General features: G+C 46.4%; 1 protein-coding gene across 1 annotated transcript in view; it reads right to left on the bottom strand.

Annotated features, from left to right (window-relative positions):
• Positions 1 to 24492, bottom strand: part of USP35 (ubiquitin specific peptidase 35) — a 29349-nt gene extending 4857 nt beyond the window's left edge. Inside the window, exons 1-8 of the mRNA XM_084842481.1 lie at positions 23793 to 24492; positions 20994 to 21129; positions 18458 to 18587; positions 11263 to 11364; positions 9609 to 9767; positions 8186 to 8379; positions 5555 to 5648; positions 3326 to 3432 (exon numbers count right to left, since the gene is read on the bottom strand). Coding sequence (XP_084698607.1) covers positions 3326 to 3432; positions 5555 to 5648; positions 8186 to 8379; positions 9609 to 9767; positions 11263 to 11364; positions 18458 to 18587; positions 20994 to 21129; positions 23793 to 24474 — 1604 coding nt within the window. The 5' untranslated portion in view covers positions 24475 to 24492. The remainder of the gene's footprint in view (positions 1 to 3325; positions 3433 to 5554; positions 5649 to 8185; positions 8380 to 9608; positions 9768 to 11262; positions 11365 to 18457; positions 18588 to 20993; positions 21130 to 23792) is intronic.
• Between the last annotated feature and the right edge of the window lie 293 nt (positions 24493 to 24785).

Raw genomic sequence — 24785 nt, 5'->3', positions numbered from 1 at the left:
TATCTAGGTCACATGATCCCTGCCTTCCTGGGCAAGAGGGGCAGTTAACCCATTGCTAGATGCCTCCTCACACCAAATTGAGACCTGAGACACACAGCTGCCATTTGTCGGTGTGGCCGCGTGTATATCGCAGCGCCTACATCTAGTCAAAGCAAGGGGCAGGTAAGGCAGACTGGGGTTTCTTCACCTTTTTCTGTTGAGGATTTTTCCCAGATGATCCTCCACAAATAAAGAATTTTTAAAAAATCCTTAACCTGAATAGTATTTAGCATATCAAACATTTCTAGTTTGCTTCTCTCATGGTTCATAACAGCTTATTGGGGTGGGAGGAGCTAACACAAAGAAACCTCTAAAAAACTCCCCACCAAACATACAGAATTGGATCCAGACTAAGGTTGCAACAATACACCTCTTACTTGAGAGTAAGCCACATCGAAGTCAGTGGGACTTACAGTAGTAAACATGTGTAGGATTGATTGCTCTGTAAGTTAGCGGCACTTAGTTTTCAGTGACATTGACGGGGGTTAGCAAGCTGTGAGTAACTGATTACAATGAAACCTAAGTACAGGTAAGTTAGTCTGGATCAAACCCATAATAAAAATTAAAATCAAAAACTTCACTTCCACTAGCCATAATCCACCATGGTTCAGTGAGCTGTCTCTGCTTGATGGCCTGCAAGCTTTGCTGAAGAGGAAGGCCTGTAATCAGAAATATGGTAATCTAAATCGTTTAAACGAGACACAGGTTCAATTCCCCACTTAGCCACAAAGCCACACAAGGGCAAGGAAGAGTGTCAGTAGGATGGAGCTGTCTGGCATTAGGTGTTGCTAGGGATGGCGGAGAATTTCTCCCCGAATCTTCGGGAGGCCGAGCGCCGAGGCATTCGGCCCCCCGAAAGTGTTGGGGAAATTCTCCGCCGGCCCCCCGCCCCCCCCCCCGGGATGGGACTTACCTTTAGCGAATGTCCCTCTTGGCGGCGGGTCCCGGCGGTGGTTCGGCGACGTTTCGTGGGGGGCGGGGGCGGCGGCCGGTCTCCTGACCGGCTGCCGCCGCCATTACAAAATAAAAAAGTAAGTAAAACAACAACAACACACACCCGTGATAGGCTACGTGACGATTTACGTAGCCTATCACAGCTAGATTTCCAAAGTCAGCCGTGATAGGCTACGTAAATCGTCACGTAGCCTATCACGGGTGACTTTGGGGGGGGGGGAAGCGCATACGCAAATGGCGGCGGCCCATGGGCGCCGCCATTTGCGTTCCTTATTTTGGCACGTCTAGTCTACGTAAAGATTTACGTAGACTACAGTGAAAATAAGGGAACGCTATTTGCATTGCCCTTATTTTCGCCGTAGTCTACGTAAATCTTTACGTAGACTAGACGTGCCAAAATAAGGAACGCAAATGCGTATGCGCATTTTTATTTTTTTTTTCCCCAAAGTCACCCGTGATAGGCTACGTGACGATTAACGTAGCCTATCACGGCTGACTTTGGAAATCTAGCCGTGATAGGCTACGTTAATCGTTACGTAGCCTATCACGGGGTGCTTTTTTTTTTTTTTACTTTTTCTTTCGTGGCTAGGGAGACGGGGCGCTTCTCCCCGGCCTGAATTTCGGCTGGGCGAGGCGGGACGCCTCCCCCCCCTCGCCTGAACTTTGGGGGGAGAAGCGAAGTGCCTCCCCCCCACCATGAATCGCCCCTGCGAAAAGGTAAGTGACTGTCGTACATCCCTAGGTGTTGTACAGCGTAGTCATTCGATTAACCTTTCCCAGCTTGGTGCCCTACAGATATGGTGTAATGCTGGCTGGGAATGATGGAAGTTGTCGCCCAACACATCTGGAGGGCACCAGGCTGGGACAGTCTGCATTAGAATGCTGGACTAGGACCAGGAAGGCCCGGGTTCAAATCCCCACTTAAACTTGAAGGCCGGTGGGTAGTTTGGGCCAATCTCTCTCTCTCTCTCTCTCTCTCTCTCTCTCTCTCTCTCTCTCTGTTTAACCTACCTCACAAGGCTGTTGTGAGGATAAAATGAAGGGTAGGGAACCCTGAGCTCCTAGGAGGAAAAGCAAGACAAAAATCTAACAAATAAATAAAGGAAATATATTAAATCAAATATTATAACCTTTAAAAAAAACAGTGCCAGGTGCCTGTCAATCATTCCTGTGGCTAAAGGATGGGCAAATAGCTTTGCTACTGTTCACCATTACTTTTTTCCAGTCCACAAGTTTCTGGGATGATTCTAGCACAGGGTTTGCCAGGCTGAAGAGAGCACTGTAGGCAAGGAGTTTTGGATGAGCTTTCACATGCTACAAAGCCGGCCTGGGGGCTGCAATTTCCGCAGTTTTCAGCATCGGTGTTGAGTCTCAGCAGCTGGTGGCCTCCCCTGAGTGGAGGGCATTCTTCTCACTCTAATTGGCTTCATGACGACATTACATGTTGACACAGCGCTCACGTGTAGCCAATCAGAGGGAGGGCAATGCTTCCTGCCTTCTATGCAGGGAATGCTGGGAAGAAAAATACACTGGCTGCCATGAGTCTGAGGAGCATTGTTCAACCTGCCTGTTCACTGAAGGCATGCTCCTTGTGGTTCTGCATGGACCTCTGCCCCAATTGGATTCCATTGTAGAAGAGCCTTCAGTGTGGTGGCCCCCTTCCTATGGAACTCCCTGCCTCTGGAGGTCAGGCAGGAGCCAGGCCTGTGTTGTTTCCAGTGCCTCCTGAAAACATGTTTATTTTAGGAAGCCTTCCTTGACTGACCAGCCATGTTTTTTAATCGGTATTCTGTTTTTAAAAATAACAATTTTTAATATGGAGTTTTATTCCTTTACCTTCTTTTTACTTTTATTGTTCATCACTCCAGAATCTGTCTAGATGTGGAGTGGTATATAAATGTTGTAAACAAACAAACAAACAAACAAATATTGTTGCTGCTACTGCCAGCACCAGGAAACATATGGCAGCTAAAATGGTGAATGGGAGGGGGGTTTCAGGAAGCCTTCCCCAACCCTCCCTATTTTGTGGCAAAACTTCTCTCTCAAGAGAACATTTAGCTCACCCTTAGACATTTTAAAAATTCACAGGGTAGCCATGTTCATCTGTTGCAACGGAAACAACAATGCCTTGTGGCACCTTAAAGACAAACAAATTCATGCTGGTATAAGCTTTCATGGCCATTTCCATTTTATGAAGCAGATAGTGATCATGAAAGCTTACGGCAGAATAGAGCTGGTGATTTGTAAGGTGCCACAAGACGCACTGTGGTTAAAAACGCGAGTAAAGGGTTCTCCAAAGCACCCATGGTTCTCTACGACGGAGCCAACTTACCGATCGAGCAGGTACTTGAGGTATTCGGAGCAGTCCTGCTGTGCTCCCCGGGTGAACCAGGGGGGCCACGAAGCCGAAAAAAAGCTTTCAGGAGAGATGGCAGGCCGCTGGCAGAGATGGAAAAAATAGAAGGAAAGGGTGGGGTGGGGTGGCGGAGAATGGTGAAAGGATAAAAAGCGTTGTCACTGCTGTCTTTTAGATGCCCGGCAAAGTTGGCCCTATTCACCTGCACTTTAAAATTAACATCATGGAATATTAAGGCTGCACAATAGGTGTATTTGGAGTGGCGGGGAGGGGTTTGCCATTGCTGAATTGATATATTAGATTGTTTTAAACGTGTGCCCTGCTTTGAATGCTACAGTAAGCAGAGAGGCTGAATATAAATTCTCCCCCCAAAATTAGTCTCTAAATCAGGAGTGGCCAACATGCTTCCGCAGGCCACATGGGCCCTCCCTGGCCCTTTCCGCGGCCTCCGCTGTCATTGTGGGTGGAGCCTGTGACTTGTTTTAAACAGAAAATGCTGCTTCTTTGCCACAGCGATTTCGGCAGCAGGGGTGGGGAGAAGTGCGGCCCCTGGATCCCCAGAGACTAACCGCTCCCGACCTCCCTGAATAAACGTCTGCCCCAGCTGCCTATATCTGCGGGTGCTATAATGGTTGCTGAGGGTAGGGCCATGGCATTCCTTAGCCCAGCCTCCCCCAATCTGGGGCCCACCAGAGGCTGTGGACTTCAGCTGCCATCAGCCTCAGCTAGCATGGCCAGTGGTCAGGAATGCTGGGCGGTGTAGTCCAACACATTTGGAGGGCCCAGGTTGGAGAAGGCTGCCTTAACCATTCACTCCTGCACAGTGGAGGCTGGTGGCTCCGATGTCAGTGGGGCGGTGAATCCGGGCTTCAGTCAGAATTCTAAAGGAGCTATCCAAGGTGGTCCATACCGTTCACTCCTACCCAGTGGAGGCCTGTCTGCACCTTGGAGAGCTTTTTTTACAGTTCTGACTGACTGGTTCTGATTGAAACCTGGAGCAGATTCACCAATCCACTGACATCAGAGCCACCACCCTCCACTGCTCCTACTCCAAAATGTGCAGGCTCCAATCAAGCTCCTTTGGTTTCCAGTCCAGCACCCTGTCTACTCACTGGAGTAGCACTGGTTGACATTTTAATTGCATTCAACGACAGGCAGGACAGCAGAGGTTAGGAAGAGAAGAGCAGCCAAGGGATGATTCAGGCATTAAGTGCAGTCTAGTGGTTAGCATTGTCTGGTGGTTGGACTAGGATGAGGAAGGCCAGAGTTCAGCCATGAAGTTCACTGGCCAACCTTGGGCCTGACACTCCCTCAGCCTAACCTACCTCACAGGTTGTTGTGAGGATGGCCCACTAGGAAGAGCCATTAGGCTGATGGGCGCTAGGGGCAGGGCTTTCTCAGTGGTGGCTCCACACCCTAGGAACTTCCTCCCAGAGAGATACATATGACTTCATCACTGCTGGCTTTTTTAAAAAAACAACGACTGGAGACTCATTTCTGCATTTGGTGCTTTAAAAGCATTAGCTGCTGCTCCTTGTGGATGTGCATGTTTAATTCTAACTGTATGTTCCATGTTTTTTATAAGCCACCTTAGTCAGGGCAGTGCAGCCTGAAAGGCAGGTTAAATATTTATACTACTACTATTCCTGCTACTGTGAAGGTGTACATATGCCACTCTGAGCTCCAGGGAGGAAGGGAAGGATAAAAACAGAATGAATGTAGCAAGGTGCTGAGCCTATTTAGGGGACAGGATTCAGAATCTTGTCTAACTCCTTCAGAGTTCTGGCTGGCTCTGACTGAAACCCAGAATGGATTCATAGTCCCACTGAAATCGGAGCCACCAGCCTCCACTGACTGCAATCCTATACCCATTTATCTAGAAAGACCCCCTACTGAACTTAATGGGACTTACTCCTGAGTAGACATGTATAGGATTGCACTGCAAAACCTGAAACACACCCCTGTGCGTAAGCTATGCGTCAGGACGTCCCCACTTCACACCCTACCAGGGGCTCTTGGACAAGCTACCATCTCTCAGCCTCCATTTCTTCCCTCCTTAGCCCATCTGGAATTTGAGGATAATGATATCGACCAGCTTTACAGGGCTGTTGTAACTGTGACCATGGTAATGTAGACGAAAATGCTTTGAACGTTCAAGAAGCATGATATAAATGCAAGGATTATTAATACATTCACTAAAGTTACCTGACTGTGCTCTAGAAAGGCAAACAGCCATTGCAGCTTTGCCATCAGGGGCTGGGAATTGTTCTCAGCTAAATTCAGCACCAAACGCCTGAAGCTTGAAAAGAAAATTTAAAAGATTAAAAATGGGAAACATCGCGCTTCATGGAAAGCCACGTTCAAGTTCATCAAGAGGAGTCTGAGCCTCCCAAGCAACAGTAAATCCACACACACAAATACAAATGAGCACCACACGCGCATACGCACAAAACCTGGCAGCCATCAGGAACACGTAACGGTAGGGTGGAGTGGCACGGAGCGCATGGGACAGGAGGTTTTCTCCAAGCCACAGCTCCTCACATCTGCAGTGTCAATCCACGTACTCCGCCAACCGGACATGAGTCTCTCGCCCTGTGGCCATTTCACACAGGATAATTTCAAACAGACTCCATGTGGCACACCCAACGCATGCACTGACTCTCAGGTTAGTGAAGCACAGTTGATTACAGATGTGTGGCGTATAATGACATGTCAGTGACTTTGCTCCATTTTCTCATGCTAAATTGACTTTATGGGGCAATCCAGATCTAATCGTTGGTGAGAAAATGTTTCTGCGGCAGACATGGACAGATAAGGAGATTTTTACTTTGGACCAACTGGTGGGTGCTGACAATGAGCGTTTGTCAGTTTCAATCTTGCATGCCAAATACAACTTGCCAGCATGGCAAAACCTGCCATACAACTTGCTGCATGGCAAATACAACTTGCTGCATGGCGAATACAACTTGCATGGCGAATACAACTTGCATGGCGAATACAATTTGCTGCATGGCGAATACAACTTGCAAATACAACTTGCTGCATGGCGAAACTTGCAATTGCAGCATTTGTTAGTATCTAGGTTTAGCCCGGCTGCTTTTGCAGCATCAGAATCGTCATCATTATAGGAAGCACTTCTTGAGGCTGGTCAGGCAAAGCAAACCATGATCCATGTCTAGAAATACTTGTTTATGGTGAATAAATAGGAGGGCTTTAAGCAGGAATGGGAAAGGGAATTGGATTGTCCCATTCTGCCTAATCAGCGGATTGCTGTGTCTATACCTATTGCATCTATGAATCTTAGGTTGTATCTTATGCAGCAAAAACTTTTGTTTCATGTCTATTCGACATCGCAACTTCTCTTTCATAAGGGATAGTCTAATGTGGCTAATTGCTGGTGGTGCAATGCAACTAATGCTTCATTTGAACATATGTTTTGGCAACATCCACCTGTTGCTTCTTTTTTGAAGGAGGTTATTATATGGATAAATTTTGTACTTAAATATTTGCTGATGTACATGCTCTTTTATATTATTTACGTGCTTCATGGAAATTAATGAACGGTCAGCATACATGGATTCTCTGCGCCCTCTTGACAACTAAGAGACTGCTATTACAACACTGGAAGGATAAATGCTCACCTCCTATAATGCAATGGATTGAGGACCTTACAACGCTTCCAACATTTGAATGGGTGGCATGTAGACATTCTTATTTGGATATCTGGTTTGCTTTTGTTGAAGCCCACGTATAATTGCTAGTAAGTTGTATTTTCATATATATACATTTCATATGTATTCATTGCTATGGATATATACAAATTTATGTATGTATTTTTTTAAACGCTCAAAAAAGTAAAAAGAAAAACAAAAAAAACCTTGAAGTTAATATTTCCTGTTTTTGTCTCTGGCCCCACCTCCCACTGGAATTTCTTTTGTATGTTGGTTCCATCCACATTGCCTTTGGCCACACCTCCCACTGGAATGCGGCCTCTGAGAGTATCTTTAAAATTGAATTTGGCCTTCCACCTGAAAGAGGTTTGATACCCCTAGTCTAATGGGTGTGAATTGAGCCAAGGGGAGTATGGTTTTATTGGCAAATGAAGATTTGCTCACTTATGAGACACAGACATTATGGCCCACCTCTGCCCCAGCAAAAGCTCCCTCAGTACCTGAAGTGGCAAAGAACACTCAGGAGTTCTAATTTAGCCACCGCCACATCATTCCCCTTCCCCCGCTGCCATCGCATCATACCCCTTGCCACCACATCAGGCTCCCCAACCCCTGTCCCACATCACCCTTATCTTTGCCACCGACTCTGACATCCTGGCTTGATGGAGGGTTGTGCAACCAGAAGAAGAGGCCACCCCCATCTCGCAAGAGATTTCCTGAGTCTTGTGAGACCTCCAGGCAAACTCTTGCAGGCTTTCATGAGAGGGCCACAGCCACTTCTTCCAGCCATGAGGCTCTCAATGAAGGAAGCAAAGGGTGGGCGGCTGCTCCAGAGAGCCCTGCTATCTGTTCTCTCACTGTGGCAAATGCCACAGCAGGACAGCAGCTGGTGGGGTTCTCTAGAGCATCTTAAGGAGGCTGAGGGGAAGTGGGAGGGGGCCCTCCTTGTGGGGGCGGGGGGAGCAGCATAATCTGTCGCTCCTCCTACTCTGCCACCCGATGTGGGCACCTCAGTCTGCTTCATGGGTGGGCTGGCTCTTGCCCACTTCACATTTGAAGGTTAAATTGGAACTCCTGAGTGTATATAATAAAATGAAAACAGGTAAAATTATCAATCAAAGGTCAGAGGAGAAAGCAGAGGCACGACGGCAGAAAGCAAACCTACTCCGAGGCCATGAAGAGAGCCTGGATGATGCTGTTCATGTAGCAGGTGTTCCCCAGGTTAATTAACCCTATTTTCCCTGTTTCGGACTTGGAAACCAGACGGGGATAAAAACTGGCTAATTCGTTCTTCTGGGAGGTCCAAGCGTTCTGCCCAAGCAGATGCTTAATTCGGTCTTCATTTGGAATTGGAAGAGCCTTGAAGGAAGAAAGGAACCAAAAGAGCAGAGTGAGTTTGCAGAGTTAGTAACTCCTTTGACTTTACTGGTCCGCAGGGTGTTTTAGGGACTTAGGCTCACCTTGCAGTGAGTTTGCAAATGCAGCAAATATGGGGGCTTATTGCCAGCCATCTTACTTATAACCTGAGGCACTGCTAATACCTCATTTCAGGTTTGCTCTAGCCATAAAAGATGGCATTAGGCAAGGCCCAGGTGGGCAGCCCCTCACCCCATCCCTCTACCCACAGTATAGCTTTCTAACTTTGCCTCCCAGACTTTTCTTGCCTCCTGCTAACTGGTGATGAAGAAATTCTCATGGACGATATTGCTATCAAGGGCTACTCGTCCTGATGGCTACATGCTACCCCAGTATGCTTCTGTGTGCCAGTTCCTGGGGAACACGAGCGGGGCGATGCTGTTGCGCTCATGCCCTGCTTGCGGACCGCCCATACGAATCGGGTTGGCCGCCGTGCAATCTGTGGATGTTGGAATAGACAGGCCTTTGGTCTGATTCAGCATGGGCCTTCTAATGTTTAGGCCTAAATAGCCAAATTAAAGAAAATCTGCCTTTCCTTTAAGCATAAGATAATTTTTCCTCCTCTCCCACAAGCTGTCAATAAAGCTGGATGAACTTAACCACCGGGAATAGCCAGGTACAGTAGTGATTTCAGGCGTGTTCCCAGGAATGTGAACTGAAGCTAGGCAACAGACGCAGTTTAAAGCAACCCCGCCCTCCAGAAGCAAGTTTGCCTGATCCATCATGGCTCCTCTTACACGCCCATTTTGCCCACCTGTTTGCGGAAGCAAAGAGGCAGCAACCAGTGGACGCTGGTGGGTCCGATGTCAGTGAGGCGGTGAATCCCCTCCGGGTTTGTCAGAACCAGTCAGAACTCTAAAGGAACTATCCAAGGTGCTTTGCAGCTTGGAGAGCTCCCTTAGAGTTCTGACTAGTTCTAACTGAAAACTGAAGTGGATTCACCGCCTCACCCACCAGCCGCCACTGGCAGCCACCTTCTCAAAGCCCTCCAAATCTACTTGCAGCTCAGCTGGGACTTGAACCGAAGACTCAGGCTGGAACCCAGATGGGCTCATGCTATAACTTCGACCTTGGCATTCATGAGAAGAGTCCTCCAGTTGCAGCTCAAAACTTCATATTCACTCTTCCCCCCCACCCTTTGTTGCGCGCAGACAAAAAAAGGAAGCAGTTACTTTTATCGCCTCCACGACAGGTTCGTAGAGGTCCGGGAATCCCGAGAAACGGAAGAACATGCAGTGGACCAGCTCAGCCAGTTGCTCCAGGCAGCTCGTAGCAGAATTGGAATTCTCCTTGTTGAGGGCAGCCACTACTCTAGGGATGTGCGGAAGAAGCTTAAAAAGGGACGAAGCAAAGAGTCTCAAACCAAGTAGCCAGAACCACCTGCAATGCCCAAGATAGCAACCCAGGACCTTGTAACCCAGATCCTTAAGGGTTCAATGTGGCTTAGTTTTGCGCTCCTCCTGCTGTCTGTCATCTCACAGGCTGGCCAGTCATCAGGGCCTCAGTAGGAGGAGGTCCACCTCTTCACTCTCAAACGCCTGGGGGACAACAGCATTGATGGGATGGAGGTCTGTTCTGATTGGCCAGTCCTCACATAGTTTTTTGTTTCGCCAACTATAAAACTGGCTTCCCTGAGGTAAAAATCTCTATCTGTGTCAATAGCAAAAGGAGTGCTGCTTGGTGGGATGGATTCTAACTGGACACACACATAGCTCAAGTAATGAGATAGACTTCATAGGAAACTCTGTGTGTATTCTACCATTCCACACAAAGATGGAATTTGGTACTGGGCACCAAATTTAGTGCCTTCAGAAACTCATATTAAAAAATAAAAAGTGTCTAGTCCTCATGGCAGTGAGAATACAGTTTGAATAGGCTTTCCAGTGTTCAGAGGATGGAGCTTAAGAGCCCTGGGTACTTCTTAACTTTCCTCCTCTTGACTAGTAGAAAGAAATGTATGCAAAACATGCCAATTTGATTATTATATGTCATTTACAGAATTCAGCTTTTTTTAAAGTGCAGAATGTTAATTTATATATTTTTATTAGCCCAGAGCATACACAACTGTGAAAATAAGTAAGGGGTTGACTGCTCTATGTACCACCAATCCTAGGGGGGAATACCAAGAAATAGAATTATTTCACAGTATTATATATTTGGTTTTATTCTGTTTTAAGCTTGCAAAGGTTTTATATTATGTTTTATCATGTTATATTTTAGGGTTTTAATGTTTGTGAATCACCTGAAGAGCTTTGGCTATTGGATGGTACAGAAATGCAATTAATTAATATCGTAAAGTTGTCCAGGATTGTGTCTTGTATTGGGCTTAATTCTTTTCAATATCAATTAACCATTCCAAGGCTTTGTTGTAGGTGTTGCTGCCAAATGAATTTAGGCAGGCATCTACCAGGAACAGGGCCTTTTGGGTAGTGGCATCAAGTTTACAGAACGTCCTCGAACAGCACCCTCGAAGCACTTCTGCATTCATTTCCTTGCATTGCAGCAAAATTATCTGCCTTTGGAGAAAATTGCCCATCTGTATGAGTTGCTGTTCTGGATTTGTCTCTTTCCAATCAGAACAGTGACTCACCCAGAAATACAGTGGGTGGTCTCATCTGGGGACAGGGGGGTAATTCTGACTGTCACACTCTAAACTTTTTGGGGGCACAAGTGAAGTTTGCCTGCTTCAGGAACATAAAAAGCATCTCTTGGCTATCAGTACTTTGGGAAACACAGATCTGTCTGGAATCCTGCCCTGCTTCTGTCTGTACATAAAGGAACATCTGGATATTTAATTAGGGCAGTAACCAACTGGCCCTGCCTTACCAAGTGAAATGCCTCATGAGAATGCTGGAAGCTGAGTAGCATATAACGCAGAATAGAGAGTGCTCCCTCCCTCAGAATAGGGTATAGCAACTTGGAAAACACCTACAGGAAGAGGAGGGAGAAATAAAGAGAAGTTTGTTATCACAAACTTGGCAATAGATAGACTACCAAGACCTCTGCTTTATAATAATTTATTTAAATTTATGGTCATCCACATCCTGAAAGCATATGAAAGAATAGGGGGGGAAATCCATTGAATTAAGACACCAGTGAAATCCCCTTACCCTTTGCCAGCTTAGAACCAGGCTACATCTTACATTTGCCTCATGAAAAAAAGAATGGCTTTGCTTGTTCAGAACTTCTAGGTCTCCTGCCAGAACAGCAAAGAAAATCAAAGGGGATTAAGTCATATTTATAGAAGAGAAGGCATCACTGATTGGCTTTATCACCATTTAGTTATCTCATTTTGGCTAATTTTCCCTAGCAGCTGGGAGGGAGAGAAGCAGGGAAGTTCAGCTGCAGAGGGGGAGAAACAGAGAAAGAGCAGAAGGAGAAAGCCAGCCAGCAACTCCTCCTCCTCAGCGAGTAGAACTTCAGGCCTCTTCAGCTTTCTTTGCTTGTCATGAGCAAATCTTTGAACTTCTGAAAAGGCAGGGCCAGACACCTTTTGCAGACTAAGCTTAATGTGTAGCCCAGCTCTTAACTCTGGGCTTCGAAGGCCAGACCAACATGTCTTACAACGCTTCCAAATGATGCTCAGGCTTGGACCTTTGGCAAGAGAGTTCCACAACTGGGAGACATCCCACGGGAATGCTTCTCTTTGCACCTTTGCTGTCTGAGCCTGCCACGTAGATAGCATCGTTAAGAAAGCTCTGTAGATCTGATACCATGAGGGTGAAAGCAGGCTCTTTGGCAGTCAATCGAAGGAGGGCTAGGCAGAAGGTAAACTGGGTAGTAGTCCCTTTGTGATCATAATTTTCAGTGACCTGCTGAATGCTGCGATTCTTGCAAAGAATGCTAGACTAGGTGGATGTCGATCTGATGATCAGCAAGTAACATCTAAATGCTACAAATCGGGCGTAGGGAACCTGCAGCCCTTCAGATGCTGCTGGACTCCAACTCCAAGCAGCCCCAAAGATAATGGCGAATGGTCAAGGATGATGGAGGGTGTAGTCCAACAACATCTGGAGGGCCATGGGTTCCACACCCATCTTCTAAAGCAAGAGTGCATACTAAAGATTAGCTAATACCTAATACCATTAAGCCCCTTCATGGATCACTGCCTTGTTGTGGCGAAGGGGCTTGCGTAACTCAGTGAAGCCATAAGCTATGCCGTGCAGGGCCACCCAAGACGGACAGGTCATGGCAGAGGGTTCTGACAAAATGTGGTCCACTGGAGAAGGAAATGGCAACCCACTCCAGTATTCTTGCCAAGAAAACCCCATGGAACGTATCACAAGGCTAAAAGATATGACGCCGGAAGATGAGCCCCTCAGGTCGGAAGGTGTCCAATATGCTACTGGGGAAGAGCAGAGGGTATTTCCAAGTAGCGCCAGAAAGAGTGAAGCGGCTGGGCCAAACCCGAAAGGACACTCAGCTGTGGATGTGTCTGGCGGTGAAAAGACAATCCGATGCTGTAAAGAACAATATTGTTTAGGAACCTGGAATGTCAGATCAATGAATCAAGGTAAGCTGGAGGTGGTCAAACATGAGATGGCAAGATTGAACATCGACATCTTGGGAATCAGCGAACTCAAATGGACAGGCATGGGCGAATTTAATTCAGGTGACCATCATATCTACTATTGTGGGCAAGAATCCCTTAGAAGAAATGGAGTAGCACTCATAGTCAACAAAAGGGTGGGAAAAGCAGTACTGGGGTACAATCTTAAAAATGATAGAATGATCTCAGTACGAATCCAAGGCAAACCATTCAACATCACAGTAATTCAAGTCTATGCCCCAACCACTGAGGCCGAAGAAGCTGAGGTTGATCGGTTCTATGAAGACCTACAACACCTTCTAGAACTAACACCAAAAAAAGATGTCCTCTTCATCATAGGGGATTGGAATGCTAAAGTAGGAAGTCAAGAAATCACCGGGATAACAGGCAGGCATGGCCTTGGTGTACAAAATGAAGCAGGACAAAAGCTAATAGAGTTTTGCCAAGAGAACATGCTGATCATAGCAAACACTCTTTTCCAACAGCACAAGAGGCGACTCTACACATGGACGTCACCAGATGGTCAATATCGAAATCAGATTGATTATGTCCTTTGCAGCCAAAGATGGAGAAGCTCCATACAGTCAGTAAAAACAAGACCTGGAGCTGACTGTGGCTCAGATCATGAGCTGCTTCTTGCAAAATTTCGGCTTAAATTGAAGAACGTAGGGAAAGCCACTAAACCTTTCAGGTATGACCTAAATCATATCCCTGATGAATATACAGTGGAGGTGAGGAATAGATTTCAGGGATTAGACCTGATAGACAGAGTGCCTGAGGAACTATGGACGGAGGTCCGTAACATTGTTCAGGAGGCAGCAACGAAATCCGTCCCAAAGAAAAAGAAATGCAAGAAAGCCAAGTGGCTGTCTGATGAGGCTTTACAAGTAGCTCACGAAAGAAGGGAAGCGAAAAGCAAAGGAGAAAGGGGAAGATATACCCAACTGAATGCAGAGTTCCAGAGAATAGCAAGGAGAGACAAGAAGGCCTTCTTAAATGAACAATGCAAAGAAATCGAGGAAAACAACAGAATGGGAAAGACTAGAGATCTCTTCAAGAAAATTGGAGATCTCAAGGGAACGTTTTGTGCAAAGACGGGCATGATAAAGGACAAAGAAGGCAGGGACCTAACAGAAGCAGATGAGATTAAGAAGAGGTGGCAAGAATACACAGAAGAACTATACAGGAAAGATCTGAATGTCCCTGATAGCCATGATAATGCGGTCACTGAACTTGAGCCGGACATCCTAGAGAGTGAAGTCAAGTGGGCCTTAGGAAGCATTAGTAACAACAAAGCTAGCGGAGTATTCCAGCCGAGCTATTTAAAATCCTAAAAGATGATGCTGTTAAAGTGCTGCATTCAATATGCCAACAAATCTGGAACACTCAACAGTGGCCACAAGACTGGAAAAGGTCAGTTTACATTCCAATTCCAAAGAAGGGCAACGCCAAAGAGTGTTCAAACTACCGCACAATTGCGCTCATTTCACATGCCAGCAAGGTGATGCTCAAAATCCTACAAGCTAGGCTTCAGCAGTATGCGAACCAAGAACTACCGGAAGTACAAGCTGGGTTTCGAAGAGGCAGAGGAACTAGAGATCAAATCGCCAACATTCGCTGCATCATGGAGAAAGCAAGAGAATTCCAGAAAAACGTCTATTTCTGCTTCATTGACTACGCTAAAGCCTTTGATTGTGTGGATCACAACAAACTGTGGCAAATTCTTAAAGTGATGGGAGTACCAGACCACCTTACCTGTCTCCTGAGAAACCTGTACGAGGGTCAAGAAGCAACAGTAAGAACCAGACATGGAACAACCGATTGGTTCAAAATTGGGAAAGGAGTACGACAAGGCTGCATATTGTCACCCTGCTTATTTAACTTATATGCAGAGTACATCATGAGAAATGCCGGGTTGGATGAATCAGAGGTCGGAATTAAGATTGCTGGGAGAATTATCAACAACCTCCGATATGCAGACGATACCACCCTAATGGCAGAAAGCGAAGAGGATCTCAAGAGCCTCTTGTTGAGGGTGAAAGAGGAGAGTGCAAAAGCTGGTTTGAAACTCAACATTAAAAAAACTAAGATCATGGCATCTGGCCCCATCACTTCCTGGCATATAGAAGGGGAAGAAATGGAAGCAGTGACAGATTTTACTTTCTTGGGCTCCAAGATCACCGCAGACGGTGACTGTAGCCATGAAATTGAAAGATGCTTGCTCCTGGGGAGGAAAGCTATGGCCAACCTAGACAGCATAGTAAGAAGCAGAGACATCACCTTGCCGACAAAGGTCCGTCTAATCAAAGCTATGGTTTTCCCAGCAGTAACGTATGGCTGTGAGAGCTGGACTATAAGGAAGGCTGAGCGCCGAAGAATTGATGCTTTCGAACTGTGGTGCTGGAGAAGACTCTTACGAGTCCCCTGGAGTGCAAGGAGGTCAAATCAGTCCATCCTAAAGGAAATCAACCCTGAGTGCTCCTTGGAAGGACAGATACTGAAGTTGAAGCTCAACTTTTGGCCACCTAATGCGAAGAGAAAACTCTCTGGAAAAGACCCTGATGCTGGGAAAGACTGAGGGCAAAAGGAGAAAGGGACAGCAGAGGATGAGATGGCTAGATAGCATCACTGATGCAATGAATATGGACTTGAGCACGCTCCGGGAGAGAGTGCAGGACAGGAAGGCCTGGCGTGCTATGGTCCATGGGGTCACGAAGAGTCGGACACGACTGAACAACAACAACTCTCTATGTAAGTCGAGCGTAGAGGCAACCTAAGGAAGGTGATAGAAGGGGCAGGGGCATTTCTGTGCACAAGCTTCTACTGCATTAGTATCAGTCTGCCCTTCCCCTGCAGCGATCCTGAGCTGGAGAAGCAGGTGCTGTAGACAGTGGAACCTTTGCAAATATTCAGAATTTGCTAAAATTTCAGATTTTGCAATTAACATTTGGAATGCAACATTTCAAACTCAAAATTCGAATGCCACTAACCTGCTGATATTTTTGGGTTTGTTGTTGTTATTCATCTTTAAATTTGGCAAGCATCCAATATGGAAGCACACATGCTTGCACTTACCATACCCTAAATACCATTCTATGCTGTCTGTCAAATGTTAAATACCAGACCTGGTTCGCACATAATGACAACCCAGAGTATGGGTTGAGTATGGGCTGTTGAATCCAGGTTTGTCATTACATGTGAATCTGGAATTATGGGTTAGCTGTGGATTGTTAACCACAAAGAACCCAGCAAGAGAAACCATGGTTTGTTGTTGGATTTTAACCTCTGGGTTGTTGTTACATGTGAATGCAGAACCATGGGTTGTTTAGGGATTGTTTTGCCCGGCTACAGCGACAGCGTGTAAGAGTGGTGGCTGCTCTACCTGCCAGTATTTCAGCACCGCAAAGACATTTGGGATACAGGGAGGAAGCTGGCCAAGGTGGAGGGAATCAAACCAGCCAGGAACTGAAAAAACAACCTGCATTTTGCACAATCATCTAGAAGGCAAATCACTGGTAAACTCTGGGTAAGGCAATAACCCATACTCTGCATTGTCATTACGTGTGCACCAGGCCATAATCTACCGTTGAATCTTGAAATCAGATGTCAAATTTAAAAATCAAATATTGATGTCAAACATCAAATATTCCATTCTTTACTGGCAAATATTCTATCTGGGATGGCTAACCCAGAGTTAAAAAAAACCTGGAGTTCAAAACCCAGCAATAAACCATGGATCAAGGACATTCATTCTGGCTCCTGCAAGATATGGTAAAATGTATGAGCCATTTTCATCTAACACACAAGTATTATGGAAATGTTCAGGTCTGTGTGTCATGCGAATGCTATGCTTGAGTCCATGTGCTCTATATCTGGTAGATGACCAAGTCAGTTTATATCCGAAAATATAGTTCTGGCTCCCAGTCCAGTCTCTCGAGAACAGTGTACCCTTCAGGATATGCAAACTGACCATTGATCCTGAAGTATGTTTGTGTGTGCCCTGCTCTCCCCATCCCTGTCTATCAAGGGACAGATAAAACATAAAGCATGTATCTCCTGCATGAGCCCAGGGATCCAGCTGCTGGAGCACGCTGTATCCAACAGGGGCCCGCCAGATGTTTCTAGGATGCCCACAGGACCAAGGCAACAGCTCCAGTCATTTTATCTATGATGGCTAATACACCCATTCATACCCACAATTTCCATGTGCATGGTAATGGAAAGATAAGGAGAGAAGAAGGCAATGCAGCTCGAACCCCTAAGATACGTTTTGGCAAAACTCACAGGGCTCCTTCATCTTATATCCTCACACTTCCAGAAATGCCCAGGAGGGATAGATTACAGGTTTGTTCCCTGCCCTTGAAGCTTTCAATCAAACCAGGGACAACAACATTTGCCTTTTGCCTTATTATTGCATAGTAAGAATATACTACTATACTACAGCATAGTAAGAAGCAGAGACATCACCTTGCCGACAAAGGTCCGTCTAATCAAAGCTATGGTTTTCCCAGTAGTAATGTATGGCTGTGAGAGCTGGACTATAAGGAAGGCTGAGCGCCAAAGAATTGATGCTTTCGAACTGTGTTGCTGGAGAAGACTCTTACGAGTCCCCTGGAGTGCAAGGAGGTCAAATCAGTCCATCCTAAAGGAAATCAGCCCTGAGTGCTCATTGGAAGGACAGATAATGAAGCTGAAGCTCCAATATTTTGGCCACCTAATGCGAAGAGAAAACTCCCTGGAAAAGACCCTGATGCTGGGAAAGACTGAAGGCAAAAGGAGAAGGGGACGGCAGAGGATGAGATGGCTAGATAGCATCACTGATGCAATGAATATGGACTTGAGCACGCTCCGGGAGAGAGCGCAGGACAGGAAGGCCTGGCGTGCTATGGTCCATGGGGTCACGAAGAGTCGGACACGACTGAACGACTGAACAACAACAACAACAATACCATTAAGAGAACTGGAGCCTGCACTCTTGTTTGTAAATGTGCCACACCTTAGTAGGTCTGGGGGATTCTGATAAAAAGAAATAAACCACACAAGATTGAAACTAGTACTCCCCTGATCTAAGGTATGTTGGGCCTAAGCCACTGAAGGCAGCCTTCTTCAACCTGGTGCCGTCCAGATGTTTTTGGACTACAACTCCCAGGATTCTTGACCATTGGCTATGCTGGCTGGGGCTGATTAGAATTGAAGCCCAAAACACTGGGAGGAAACCAAGTTGGGGAAGGCTGATTTAGGACTTTATAAGTTAAACCCAGCACCTTGAATTGTGTCGGGAAGACAACAGCGAGACAGTGCAGATGTCAGAGCATCAAACATTGGCTCAAACGAACAGACCAGAAATTGAGTAATGATTCTGTGATTTCTAAATGGAACCCCCTCCCCCCCCCCAGTACAAACACAATTTTCCTGCCAGTGATAACATGAGGGGGTCACTGTGTGCGGGCCTACATGACGGAGCGAACTGACCCTCTCAATTTTGGAAAGTGTGACTTCAATCAAGATGCTGAACTTCTTCACCGCAGCCAAGCCCTTCAGCAGTGCTATGATCCATTTGTCTATGTTCTTCCCCAGAGGCCACGAGACCCATTCAGTCATCCTGTGAAGAGAGAGAGAGAGGTTAGGGGAGCAGCTGTAGCTCAGTGGCAGAGCCCCTGCTTTGCATGCGGGTCCCGGGTTCGATCCCAGCATCTCAAGGTAAAGCTAGAAAAACTCCTGCCGGAAACCCTGGAGAGCTGTTGCTGCCAGTCAGTGTCGACATTCCCAGGCTAGATGGACCCAGGGTCTGACTCAGTATGAGGCAGCTTCGTATGTTCTTAGTAAAAGTAATTCTACAAAATGCAAGGCAGGTCCAGATTAATCCACTTTCCAGAATTCCTGGCTCAGACATTTAGGGGCTTCCAGACGGCACTGGTGACAGGGTGGGGTGGAGAGTATTTTTTAAAAGAAGAATTGTTTCTACGAAGGTGCTAGAATGGCTCCTGCCCATGTGCTGATCCTTTCAGTTTTAAAGACCCTTTCATGATAATTATTGTTTTTAAGCGCATAACTGTGGAATCTGCTACCACAAGATGGAGAGACGGCTACCAACTTGGACAGCTTTAGAAGGGGATTAGACAAATTAATGGAAGATAAGAACCACGAAGGGGCTGCCACTACTTCTGCTTAACATCTTCCACCTGAGGCAGTCACCTCATTCTGCCTAATGATGGGCTGGCTCCAGGTGAGCGGCAGGTGAGTGTGTGTGTGTGTGTGTGTGTGAGTGAGAGAGAGAGAGAGAGAGACAGAGGGACAGAAAGGCAGAAAGAGAGAGACCACAAAGAACAGAAGCCCAACACATTTCGGCCTTTTTTTTCTTATTTTAGGCCTTCTTCAGGGGGCTGTGACATAAACGATAATAACATTTACAAACAGGACAACACATGGTTAAAACATTACTGCAATACCAATTGCCGCAGCAGCTAATACATGAATAACGTTATTTTAAAAACCATATAAAACCTACTTAATTCCTAAAAATAACATATAAATACATATTTACTAAAGAAAAAAGTCTGCAGAATTTTTTCAGCAAAAGATTGTCTCCTGGGTCAATCTACCGGCGACTGGGGAAAATATTTCTCAGATCTTATCTTATACTCCTTTAGTTCATTTTTTCTTACCCTGTCAGGTGTTTTAACCATGCGTTGTCCTATTTGTAAATTTTATTATCATTTATCTTACATCCATGTTGTGATCTACTTTGGATGCTCACCTCCTTCTGTTTTCCTATGCTAGACAGACAGACAGACAGATGTTTAGGATGCAATCCTATGCATGTGTAGACAGAAAAATGTCCTACAATTCCCAGCATTCCCCAGCCAGCCAGCTGGGGAATGCTGGGAGTTGTAGGACTTTTTTCTGTCTACACATGCATAGGATTGCTCCCTAAGCTTCTGTGGGGGTGCAGGGTTGTGCTGTGGGGGTGCATGTGTGTTTGTACGCGTCATTCTGGGGTACAATAGCCAATCAGTTGCTTCGCAGACTTTTTTATTTTTAATGAAAATATTTTTAGCCCATCTTTCTGGATATCGTCCAGAAAGACATATGAGAGACATATTAAAGCATGATAGTCGCAATCCAGTAAGAGTGCCTGCCATTTGCCTCTACGTATGTTCTGCTCTCACATATTTGTCAATAAAGCAAATCTTAGAAGAATGCCAGGTGTCTTCACGGGCTCCCATGCAACGGAAGCCAAATCTATTATGTGCCATCCCTAGAACTTCTCCCCAGGGAAGTGGGGACAGTTTTCTCCATGCCTGTTGGTCACTGTCTTCTGCATCAGTCCAACTGCTGGAAAATAGCAATTTACCAGGAACATGACAGCTTGCTGGGGCAAAGTTGCCTGGATGAATGCCCAAAAACTGTGCAGTCCACCCAGGAGAAGAGGAGCATCTGGAAAGGGCCCTAGAAGCAAGGGCGATCTGGCAGGAAGCTACTTGGCATGCGGATTGGTTTTTAAAGTCTCCTCCAAGCCATCCACCCATCCCTTGAGTAGGCCTAATTGCATTTCGTGGGGTCTGCTTAATGTCTCTCCCAACTATGCACTAGCAGAGGGGGTTATTTTAAAATGAAGAAGAGAGGCAATCAATCTTCCGAGAGCTAATTTTAGAAACTTGCAGCCCCTTAGGGGAAGCACTGCCAGTTAGCTTCTGCCATTAGCGCGCCAGGAAAAAATAAAAGGACAGACAGAAAGATAACCAAAACAAGTTGGGAAAGGTATGTATGTGTGTTTCGCCTCACAGCACTTTTAGCTGTGCAGGGAAACAAACTATGAAACAAAGAAATGGGCTGGAGGGGGAGGAAGAGTCTTGTCCGACGGCACTCAGTGGAGGCACCTTGCATAGTTCCTTTAGAGTTCTGACTGAAACCCAGAGTGGATTCACCATCCCACCAGCATTGGCGCCATCAGCCTCCACTGACTGCAGTCCTTCTTCAGGTATGGTTACCTCTCAGGATCTCCTACCTGCCAATTGCCATCATCATCTGCACATCTGTTATGCTGTCATCGTTGGTGAGGTTCCTTAGGATCCCGTCCATGAGTTCTAGTGGAACATACTGGACCACGCTGGCTAAGGCAATAGATGGCGCATGTTGTTCTTCTGCAAAACCGTTAAGATGCAAGCAGACCAATAATATTGCAAGATGAATCACGGCTGCGCACTTCGTCGTTTTTATTTATCTCGGCAAATATTTGTACCACAATTCCATCCGTTCAGGGCCCTGAAGGCAGCTAACTAATCAATCATTACACACACACACACACACACGACACCAGAGAAAGGGGAGGGAAAGAATATGCATTATTTCGATTGCATCTATTTAGGTTTCGTTACAGTGGGGCGTGGCAACAACTTCATAGAATCATAGAATAGTAGGGTTGGAAGGGGCCTACAAGGCCATCGAGTCCAATCCCCTGCTCAATGCAAGAATCCAAGTCAGAGTACCCCTGACAGATGGCTGTCCAGCAGCCTCATCTTGAATGCCTCCAGTGTGGGAGAGCCCACCACCTCCCTAGGTCATGGGTTCCATTGTCGTATTGCTCTAACAGTCAGGAAGTTTTTCCTGATGTTCAGCCGGACTCTGGCTTCCTGTCACTTGAGCCCATTATTCCGTGTCCTGCATTCATGGAGAAGGAGGATATTGAAGGAAGGGATAGAGGTGGCATCATGCTATCACTCCCACTAGTAGCAAGCTCTGCTAGTGAGTGCCGACAAGATTGTAGCCAAAATAGGGCCACTGCAAAACAAGAGGGAGGAATCCACATTCTTGGGAACCTCCAGGTTTGCAGAAGTACATTCCAGGGTGACCAAGAAGGAGAACCAAGGGTGGGACTATGTGCAAATAGGGGCAGGCTTCATTCTCAATGGCCAGTGTCATCAGGAGAAGGAGAATTAGCCAGTATAATGTCTTGGTTAGTAACTTGGGACCAGTATTAGGGAGACCTGGGTTCAAATCCCTGCTCAGCCATCAAATTTGCTAGGTGACCTTGGGCTAATCACTACATCTTGACCTACCTCACAGGGCTGTTGTGAGGAGAGAGGGCTGTGTATGTCACTCTGGGCTGCTTGAAGGACAGAATAAAATTTATAATAATAAAAGAGGATTGTATCTGTCTGTCCATCTACACCTTAGCTGGTTTTAAATCTGTATTTTAAATATCTGCATTGCTGCTAGGTTTTATTCTGGTTGTGCTGTGAACCGGCCAGAGAGCTTCGGCTATTGGGCAGTATAGAAATGAAATAAATATATATAATACTGCTATATTGTGCTTTTAAGCTTTCATATTTTATATTGTTTTATGCTGCACTTTGTGGTTTTAATTTTTTATGAACCGGCCACAGAGCTTCAGCTATTGGGCAGTATAGAAATTAAATAAATAAATAAATAAATAAATAAGCAAGCAAGCAAGCAAGCAAGCAAGCACCAAGACCGTGAAACCTAGGCCCCTGAAGCTTGGCATGCATACTAAGGGGGCCCTAGGAGTGTGCGCCTTGGGGTTATTTTATTTTTAAAACACATTAATTAATTTAAATTAATTTGAATGTATCTTTGTGGTTGAAGCCTGCACTAAAATCTAACGCCACTAGGAGCAGACTTCCCTAATCTTTGATGAGCTCTAGTCCGGAGACGTCCCGATAGGCTTTGAAAACCTGGCTGTTCAGGCGGGCGTTTGGGGTGGGTTAGGGTTTTTTTTTTTTAGAGCAGTGTTGTTTTGTTATTTGTTGTTGTTGTTCAGTTGACTATGTAAATTTGTTATTAGTACTGTGCGCCGCCTAGAGTGGCCAGGTAGCCAGCCAGATGGGCGGCTAATAAATCAAATTAATCAAATTAATCAAATTAATTAATTAAACCAGCACATCGCTTTGCAGTCGCGTTTGAAGCCAGGGAAGATTAGTAGGCCAAGGGACAGAGTTATACCCTTCACCCTCCCACTGCTGTGGGGCAGCCCCTCCCTCAGGGGAATAGAGGGGACAAACCCCTCCTCGGGGGGCTACATGGGTACACCATAGCAGGGGCTAATTCTAGGGCACCAACGGGTGGGCCTTCACTGAGACAGGGCAGGCACAATGCGTCCAACTCTGATAGCAGTGTAAGTTTGCTTGAAGGCTGCACTGTATCAAACTAAAGGCTGTTCCAACCTGAGTGACGCCAGGTCCATTCGCTAGTTGTAAATAAATAAATGAACACAATAAAGTAGCCCCATCTATAAGAACATAAGGAGAGCCATGCTGGATCAGGCCAAGGGTCCATCTAGTCCATCATCCCAGCTGTCAACTGTAAACCCACAAGCAGGGCATGACACAACAGCACCCTCCCATCCATGTTCCCCAGCAACTGGTGTACATAGCACGTAGCCATCAAGACTAGTAACCCCCTTTTAAAGCCATCCAAACTGGCGGCCATCACTACATCCTGTGGTAGCGAGTTCCATAGTTTAACTCTGCGCTGTGTGGAGAATTCCTTCCTTTTATCTATATGAACACAAGAACATTGGGGAGGCACCATCCCCTGGTGCCTCTCCAATACACCTGTTTGGTTTCTTCCATGCATGGAAATAAATGCACTTGGGGACGCTGCTTCATTGAGGGCAAAATGTGCCCTTCCTGTTGCATATACTGAGTGGCACAACCTCTAAATATACAAGCCCTCCTAAACACACACACACACACACACACACCAGTCATGATTACGGGCATTTTGGTAGAATCAGTAATCAAACCAGATTTCAGTTCCAGCCATACATAAACACACCCATCCTTACCCGTTGATGAGATGATCATGAAGAGTTCTTTCAAGGACGGAAGGATGGAGGACATCTGAGCCTTCCAGATCTTCTGCAGCAGGATGCCCACTTTGATCACGTGGTCCAGGAAGTCCACGATGACTTCTTCTCTGCCTGAGACGGGGTGGAACTGCCCAATGCATCGTATCAGCTGCTGGCAGAAAAGGGCCTGGCGCTTGCCCATGGGGATACACTGCGGATATTGGGTTAAGAGTTTGCTGATTTTCACGCACTGCTTAAGCCCTGGCCTCTCACAGACCTTCCGGAGAACCTCCATCCTCAGCAGGCTGAAGATGTCATTGGCCAACGGGCTGCCCAAAACGAATGGCAACCCCAGGTGGATATAATCGAAGACGTACAGGCTTCTTTTCCCGAGAGGACCATAGCCCTCCTGGAGGAGGCTGAGGAGGAAACGGACGTTGAAGAACTCCTCAAAAGCCTCCCGGTGGTAAAGGCCGAAGGTTTCCAAGACCTCTTTGCCGACCGACCTCTTGAACCTGGTGTCGCCCACCAAGAAGAGCTTGGTAGAAAGCTCCAGCATCGACCAGCACTGCTCGCTGTCCATGGACTGCTTTGAAGCCTCAATGACCCGCCTCACCAGCCCTTGTTTCACATGGTCGGGGTAAGACGACATCAGGATGGCTTCCAGGATCTTGTCCATGTCGATTTTTCGGGGGGGGGGGGGCTGGAAGGGAATCAAATTGTGGCAAGTTCAGTTCGCCAGCTCAGGGGGGCAGAAACTCAGGCACAAGTGGCCACGTCCAGCCCTCTGAGGTTTCCCAGAAAGCCATGCCCTCCCCCTGACCCCCGCCCAACCACTGATTGCTTGGTGGCTTTTCAGCTTTTGTGCAGTTTTTCCCCCATTCTAAAAGGTTGAAATGCCTCTCCTAAGGCCTAGTCAGGAACATCGGAAGCTGCCTTATACTGAGTCAGACCTGGGTCCATCTAGCCCAGTACTGTTGACAATGACTG

The sequence above is a fragment of the Heloderma suspectum genome, chromosome 3, assembly GCF_057233095.1.
Source record: "Heloderma suspectum isolate Gila_16-S chromosome 3, 16-S_ref, whole genome shotgun sequence".
Classification (NCBI taxonomy): Eukaryota; Metazoa; Chordata; class Lepidosauria; order Squamata; family Helodermatidae; genus Heloderma; species Heloderma suspectum.
Note: the sequence above shows the minus strand (reverse complement) of the source record. Positions and strands in the feature narration are given on the sequence as shown.